The following is an 8,142-nucleotide window of genomic DNA, read 5'->3' on the forward strand; positions in this document are numbered from 1 at the left end:
TATACATTACAAACTGAAATATTATTTGTTGTTCATGTTTGCACATAAGAATGATTTGGAAATCATTAAATAAAAGAATATTTAGGCTCTGGTGCTCGTATGTCATCGAAGACGCTTAGATCGGGTTCGTCATCAGGATCAAATTCTATGTCCATTGGATCGATCGTAGGAGGTGGATAGGGAATCCTGGGTTTTGCAGACGGTGCTGGACGCATCAGACACGCTTCCAGTCTTTCCTCCACGCACTTTTTTTCACCTGTCGCATTTATTACGGACGCAGTTTCTCCCGCGTATTGCAATATGGCATCTATATTTTTTTTGTATTCCTGAAGCCACATTTTGTGAGTAACAGCAAAAATAATTATAATAATAAATCTAAAAATTATAATAATAAATATAAAAATAAATAATTATAATAATAAATATACAAAATAAATTAAATTAAAAAGTTTAATTATTAAGAGAAAAGATTTGTAATTTATCATTTTCATATCATTTATTCTTTTCTTCAACTATAGATAATAAAATAAAATATTAAACTTATTTAAACTTTGAATAAGAAAATATTTTCAGATATAATACGATAGTTACATCTTGTTCGATGACATCTTTATAATTATTGGAATGAACATCTAATTTATAGTCAGAATCTGTCATCGAAGATTCGCACGATGACAACTCATGTTCGCTTTCAGTAGTAAAGTTCCATTCACGATTTAAGAGTCTTTCTCTGCACGTTTGTGCGTCTATTTTGAGGATGATGACTCTGACACATTTCAAAAATCGTAATTATTATTAGATTTCTGGAATTGTTTCTTATAATATTTACCTATTGGGTGGTGTAGATATCATATCTAGGAGCTTGAACTCCTCTACAGTTTTAGGATAACTTGTCAAAATCCATCCTCTCTTGAGGCAATCAGACCCGAGTACATACCGCTGAAAATAATAACAATGCAAATACGATGCCAAATCAATTTAATGTTTCTTAGCGAACTATAATCACACTTCAATAATTTGTACTCGCGCTTCTGATTTTACTTTCTGTGCGCATCTATGATTACACATTCGCAGCATTTCACCTAAAGCCGTCTCTTGCAAGCATACTTCTTTCAAGATATCATTGAAATCAACTGTAAAAGTATATAATATATTTTTATTTGAAATATTATTATTATTAAGAACAAACTTGTCTAACTAAAGGTTAATATATTGACAAAAATGATTGCAAAATGTAATATTAGAGATGAGTTATAAATTTTCCTAATAAAATATATGTATAATGTTTAGAAAAAGTATTAAGATGTTACTAAATAATTACATATATATGTATATTATACCATGAACGAGATTAAAACTCTCAGATACATGTTTTGCCAAAGAACGATGATCTAATTCTCGAGGACCTATAAGAACAATGCGAAAGAGTGATGGGGCTCCATAGTGTTTTCTAATTTTCATTACTGTCGCGCAATCTTCGCCCAGCTCTTGAATCGTCTTAGTACCAGTTTCAACCTCCTAAAGAAAATTTTTTTCATGATTTCGTAACAAATTAACAACATTTAACATAGAATCAATCAACGAATATTTATAGTAATTGTAGAATAAAAATTTATTTTGCTAAAATATACAATATACGAGTATTATATAGAATATTAATATACAATATGAACAACATATATATTAATTTAATAATAATTATATTATTATAAGCGAAAATATAAAGTCATAGATTGATAACTAACAATTAAAAGATTAGCATAAGCGTCACGTAGACCTCGAAGACGTCTCTTATAATCACATTGTCTTATATCTTCTACAAATAAACATTTAGAAAAAAATGAATTAGATGGAGTTAAAATTCTATATATTATAAAGATTAATATGTTACTCTTTCAATATCTGCAAATTAAAATAGATTCTTATAACTTAATTTTTGTTTGACCTTTATATATTTTAATATCTTTTTTTTATATTTTATAATTATGTTAATATATAAAATATGGAAAAAATATTAATATAATATCGTTAATCTAAGAATGTTATAATTTATGTTTATAGAATGAACGTGTTTTGCAAAGATGGAGATGGATATGAATGGACTTAAAAGGAGAGATTATATATAATAATATTGTTTATTCAGTAAGTATACTTTTTTCTCGAGTCTTGTCTTCTACACTGGATGTAATTTGTATCACGTGTGTTGGTATTATGCCGACATACTGCATTGCACGTGCTTCCTTTTTATTTCTTGGTATATCTATACAGCAGATTATTTATTTACGCAAAAGAGAAAAAAGAAAATTAGTTACTCTTTTCTTGTAATATTAGTTATAATATTTATATTATATTGCAATAATGTTGCAGTTTTCCATAATAATCCAAGTTTACTTTATTAAACGCAATAATCAAATTTACGTAAGCAAAATTACCAATTAATATCCATCCAGATTCATGAAGTATTTCTGACATTAACAGTTTCTTCATTCTGTCTGCGATCTCATTAGCATCATAACAGCGGCACATGTTCTAAAATACACGTATTTATGTATAACAAACGTTTGGTGTACAACTAAAAATAAAGAATTCATGCAACTTTTTAGTCTAAAACATTTTATGAGAAGTAAATAATTTGATAATACTTCAATAGAAGATGAAGCATAAAGATCTTCTAAGGTAACAGGACGAATCCCAGTTTCCTTTTGAAGAATTTTTGCAAGAGTCATTTTATCTGTAACAGAGAAGAAAATCTGTTTTATTTTAGAAATAATATGTAGATACAATAAATATCCAAATCTTCTTAAAACATCTTGGTTTATTGCATTTTATAAATGTAATTATTACCAAATACCCGAAGATATAGAAAATAATGAAGATATATTTTAAGACAAAATATTTTAATATTTGTAACTATAATTACATATTATCATAATTACGATTATATTATTACTGCTTTGTAAATAATTATAAAATGTAATTATAGCCATACAAATATTATAAATTTTTCTCTTAATGCAGACTTTCATGTTATATTTAAGAACATATCCTTACAATTAGTTATTAATGTTGATTATATTATAACGTATTACCGAAACTTGGAGGAGCTATAAGAATAACTCTAGGAATATCTCGTTTTCGTACAATATGCTGGACACTTTGTTTTATAAATACTATTGGGTCATCTGGCTGCTGGATCAGTAATTGCGTCACTAATTCCTATGAATTTTTTTATATTATAATACAATGCAATAAATAACATGATTTAATAGAATGAGACACATTCCAATATAATCTAAAATACATAAACAAAATGCAACACAATGTGTAATATAACCAATAATCAAATCGATAAAAAATATTTCAGTGAAATAAGAAGATCTAATTTAATTACATAAAAGAATTCATATAATCTGTGTTTTTCCATGTATGGTACGAAATCCGGCGGAATAGTTGATAACGATCTTGTTGTTTCATCAAAATTGCTCATATTTTATGAATTTTATGGTTAATTAATTATAATAAGATATTAATATATATTTGATATATTTAATTAAATTCAAGCTATATGCGACTTTCAGTTTTCGAGAATTATTCGCTTTTTTATTCATATACAGAGCATGTCGAAATACAGAGTAATACAAATTAATACATTAGAGACGAATTGATTTTCGAAGTAATAATTAAAATGCGAAAACAACAGTTTCAGATATAAATTAAATTGAGATTACTGGACGATTTCGAATTGTAATCTATTATTTTTGATAAACACAAAATAATAAGAATTAAAATTGAATGTATTTTTTATAAAAATCAGATAATCATATTTACAACAATAATACATAATATGTTAAAGTATATATGCACCGGAAATAAGTAAAATATAATTTTTCAAAAATCTATGTGCGATTCAATGTTAAAATTAAAATTTGCTATATTTATTAAAATTTATTAATAATTTAATATTATTTACATTACATACTTACATTAAAACTCGTCATTTTGCCGCATACTATCTTCTTTATTAATATCGTATTATATACATACGTATATGTACGTATTTACATACATACATGTATATAAAAAAATACATTATGTGTGTTACAGTTCTTTGCGTAAAATTATTATTTTGCAAATTATAGTTATTATTTTTATAATATTGTTTGTAGAATGTAATAGAACGGAATAAAATCAATGTTTTTGACGCAAAACAGAACAAATCGAAAACCATAGATATGTTACCAACCGTGGAAATTATCCGTGGCTACATAATTCAATGTTTTGTACATGAAGGCGCCACTAAACGGATTCCATCTGCTTCAAATCGCGCAAGTTTAACAGTTGATACTTGACTTTTTAAGAGAGGATTTAATCGAAATCTCTTGAGATAAGGCGGCTTGGATTCCACAATTGCGCATTTTTAGCTTATATTTAGTATTTTGAGAACAATAGATCTCTCTTAAACTATCACAAAGCACGTAAAAGCTTACTTCTAAAGTGATATTCGTGTGATCTGTTTAGAATGAGTAAGAATATATTGTACTTGTTCGAAGTGAAAATCGATGTGTATTATTTTCCATTTTTTAATGAAACTATTTACGTTCATAATTCTATATCTAAAAAAAAAGACAGAAGAAAGTTCAGAGAAAAATATATCTACGTATATAAAATAATGTCTTTTATTTCTAAATTGTGGAGTAGCATTAGTTGTCATAACCTAATATTCTGTATAGTGAATAAGGATTGATATGTGTTTATTAGATAGAAAAAGAGGATCCCAGAGCAGTCGCAATATGAGAGAGAGTAGCGAAGATATGTTTTTATCCCAAGACTATCCTGGCCCGAGCAGCCAAGCCAGCCAGGCTAGCCAGGTATCATCACGATGTACTAGAAGTTCAATCATCAAGAATTCACAGTTCATAAGTTCGCAGGATATGGAGACACAAAAAGAACTAATCAGTAGTATAATAAGATACCTTTTCATGGCAGATCGCAACAAGTTACCCATACAGAAATCACACATTATTAAACATGTACTAGGTGGAAATAGCAAAATATTTCGTTCTATTATAGAGAGTGTAAATATACAACTATCTGAGGTATGTTTGTTTACTTTATGAATACTATTTTTAAAATAATAATGGTTTATGTAATTACTTAATTGCTCTTACAAAGCAAACTATTTAAAAAATAGAATTGTATTTATAAGATTAAAAATTTTATATAAATTATGATATTTGAAAGGTATTTGGATATAGCTTAGTAGAAGTTGAAGGTAATAAATATATATTAGTGAATAAAATAGAAAATAATCTTCCACATCTCACCTTCAACGATAATCATAAACTGGTGCTGTTGTATCTTGTACTTGTTCATATTTTTATGTATGGTGAATCATGCAAAGAAGGTAATTTTTATTTTTTGGTAATTTACATGTTGTCTAATACATACCTGATATATTGATTTGTGATGTAAATAATATATTGAATTTTTATGAGATACTATTTAATAAAGTTAATGTTGAAAATAAGTGAAATATTTTTACAGAAATACTGTGGGATTTTCTTCAAAATCTGGGTATTATAACTGATAATAATTTTCAACATGAATATTTTGGAGACATCAAACAATTAGTGACAGTGGTAAAAATCAATACCAACTATTACAATTTATATAATCATTGTAGTTGATTTTTAAACGATATTTATTCACTTATAGGATTTTGTAAATCAGAGATATCTTGAGAAAGTAATAATAAATAAGAATGATCCAACAGATTTTGAGTTTACGTGGGGCTCTCGTGCGAAAAATGAGCTCACTTATCATTCTGCTTTACAATTTGTAGCAGATGTAAGTACAAAAATATGTAATATGTTTAATAGTAAAGATGATAATGAAATGATCAACATATATGTATTAAATATATATTTTTATTAATATTATATATAAGCATTATTTAAAAAGTTCTTATGGTTCACCATTTTTTTATTTTATTTTTAAATTTTTTTCTGTTCTATTATAAACAGAATACAATCGCACATGTAATATTATATGTTTACGAATAACAAATATTTGAATTGCAGATATATGATTGTCCTATAAAGAAATGGAAATTGCAATACAAAGCTGTACAGGACGAAGAAAAAAACGTGAGAGGAAAAACATAGTCTATCTACGTTTTCGACATGTTACAAAAAAGAAAGAAAAAAAACTCAAAACTTTTCTGTTTTATAATACAAAAAATTAAAAAAGCTTTTTTTTTATACCAAAAAATATATCATTGAAAAGGTATTATAAAAGTATTTAAATATAAAAAATTTAATAAAAAAGTTAAATTTTGTTTCTCTATATATTCTCTCTCTCTCTCTCTATACATATATATATGTATGTATGAATGTATGTATGTATGTATATAGTATATATATAAAATTTTATAATGTGAAGCGATTGTTTGTATAATTTATACTTTCTCTTCCGTTGAAAAACTTGCATATGATAAAAGAGTAACGCTACATATTTCTAGACCGAATTATTTAGAATTTCTTAGATATATTTACTGTCCCTGAAAGCAGCCTTAAAACTGCAGGCATTAAAGTCGTAGAATCTTCAAGCAAAAATGCGGAATAACCCGAGTCACGTGCATATGCTCACAATTTCATTTGTATGGTTTGGTTAATTAAAAATATCTTGAAGAAAAATGTACGTAATTCGTACAGCAGATATCTAGCTATCCCGTATAATTAATCTCATTAATATTTTTTTTATACGATTATTTTTTTGCATTGTTTATTTTATATCTAGCGAGACTCTAACAGTAATTCTTGCTTGCCAAAATTGATAATCGGAAAACGCTTATAAATTCGTTTTATCTTCAGAAGCTTTTCACTTCAACTCGGATGGAAACGCCTTTCATCATCAATTGCGACGAGAATCATTAGTTTTGTCGAGTTTACATAAGCCGCTCTACGGATTCAGGACGAGGAAAAGAAGCTTTCTGAGATATTCCTCGCACAGATCTTCACAAACAGGGAGTCCACAGGTTGCCAAACTTTTCGCGTCAGATATCCAGCGGCCGTCCGTACATTTACCTTACGTCCTCGTAAGGGCGAGGTGCGGGAGGGTGGTTGCGCGGAACGGAATCTGTGTCGCGCCGGGTCGGTCGCGGCCCACCGCCGTCTCCGGGATCGCGCGCTCTCATCAGTGTCCACCCAGCCCCGTTGCTCGGCGGAGGCCGCCGAGCGCCGTCTCCACCCACGCGTCTTCATTTCGAGTCGCGCGTCGCGATTCCATCGCGGCGGGCACCCCGCGTGTCGTTCCTTGGAATCCTCGCGCGCCATACACTGCCTACACAACCCCGTACGGGGTCGATAACCCACGAGGAGGCTTGGACTCTTATCCCGAGTACGTTGTACTTGCTCTGGAAAAGTCACAGTGGATCATCACGATTTCAATCCTTTCGGTACGGTGACCAATTTATTTATCGAAGTAGTAAAATTCAATTTTTTCCGCCTTACAAGATTTCAGACAGAAGCGGATTTCGTAACAAGAACGGAATGCGTGAAAAATAAGGGTACTTTTACAAAGAACGTGATGCGTGAAACGCTTATTAGATTATAATTCAGAATAATATAATATCCCCAAAGTCTTTTTAATTAAATCTTTGATAACACTGCGTTTTTTCTTTTGAATCGCAAAAATTTATTTATATATTTAAAAAGAAATTTATGTATTTAAAAAAAAAAAGGTTTATGTATTTATATTATTTTTTTTCCTTAAAAATGTGGAATATACTATTGACTCCTCAATGTATATCGCACTTTCGTTGCTGAGCAACACGAATAAGGATACTCATAACATCCTGATACTACAGAAATACGCTTTATTTTCTTGCAAACAATTATTACAGATTATAAAATATACATATATTTGTAATGACATTTACATTTTTCTTAACATTTTATCAAATTATTTATATTATTTCCTTAACATTTTGTCAAATTATTTCTATTTATTTATGTTATCATATTTTTATTATTTTAAGATGTTCTATAAAATTAAATTGATTTAAATATAGTCAAATAGGAGAAAACTGAATACGTTTTCCTTTTTTTAAAATTAATTAATTACATAAAGATATTTATATTT

At 28.3% G+C, this 8,142-nt stretch overlaps 3 protein-coding genes across 6 annotated transcripts in view; 2 read left to right on the forward strand and 1 right to left on the reverse strand.

Annotated features, from left to right (window-relative positions):
* Positions 1 to 4,037, reverse strand: LOC108752809 (adenylate kinase 8). Of its 2 annotated transcripts, none has more exons than XM_018493904.1 (11): positions 3,984 to 4,037; positions 3,090 to 3,216; positions 2,643 to 2,731; positions 2,433 to 2,529; positions 2,153 to 2,260; positions 1,746 to 1,816; positions 1,341 to 1,518; positions 1,009 to 1,133; positions 830 to 939; positions 592 to 766; positions 1 to 326 (listed from the first exon to the last, which is right to left on the reverse strand). In XM_018493904.1, the coding sequence occupies exons 1-11, from the start codon at positions 3,996 to 3,998 to the stop codon at positions 66 to 68; spliced, it is 1,356 nt and encodes a 451-aa protein (XP_018349406.1). In that variant the 5' UTR covers positions 3,999 to 4,037; the 3' UTR covers positions 1 to 65. The 2 variants fall into 2 exon arrangements, with proteins under 2 accessions (XP_018349406.1, XP_018349405.1); XM_018493903.1 differs by lacking the exon at positions 3,984 to 4,037 and adding an exon at positions 3,392 to 3,534.
* A 330-nt stretch (positions 4,038 to 4,367) lies between these two features.
* Positions 4,368 to 6,196, forward strand: LOC108752810 (non-structural maintenance of chromosomes element 3 homolog). The gene is made up of 6 exons (XM_018493905.1): positions 4,368 to 4,523; positions 4,759 to 5,096; positions 5,242 to 5,404; positions 5,545 to 5,639; positions 5,716 to 5,847; positions 6,081 to 6,196. Exons 1-6 carry the CDS (start codon positions 4,520 to 4,522, stop codon positions 6,162 to 6,164), a joined length of 816 nt encoding a protein of 271 aa, XP_018349407.1. The 5' UTR covers positions 4,368 to 4,519; the 3' UTR covers positions 6,165 to 6,196.
* Positions 6,197 to 7,060: 864 nt separating this feature from the next.
* Positions 7,061 to 8,142, forward strand: part of LOC108752828 (slowpoke-binding protein) — an 8,353-nt gene continuing 7,271 nt past the window's right edge. For 2 of the 3 annotated variants that reach the window (XM_018493943.1, XM_018493944.1), the window contains exon 1: positions 7,061 to 7,456. The gene's annotated coding sequence lies outside the window, so the exon portion shown is untranslated. The remainder of the gene's footprint in view (positions 7,457 to 8,142) is intronic. The other variant, XM_018493940.1, reaches the window with a different exon arrangement.

The sequence above is a fragment of the Trachymyrmex septentrionalis genome, unplaced genomic scaffold (genome assembly GCF_001594115.1).
Source record: "Trachymyrmex septentrionalis isolate Tsep2-gDNA-1 unplaced genomic scaffold, Tsep1.0 scaffold62, whole genome shotgun sequence".
Lineage (NCBI taxonomy): Eukaryota > Metazoa > Arthropoda > Insecta > Hymenoptera > Formicidae > Trachymyrmex > Trachymyrmex septentrionalis.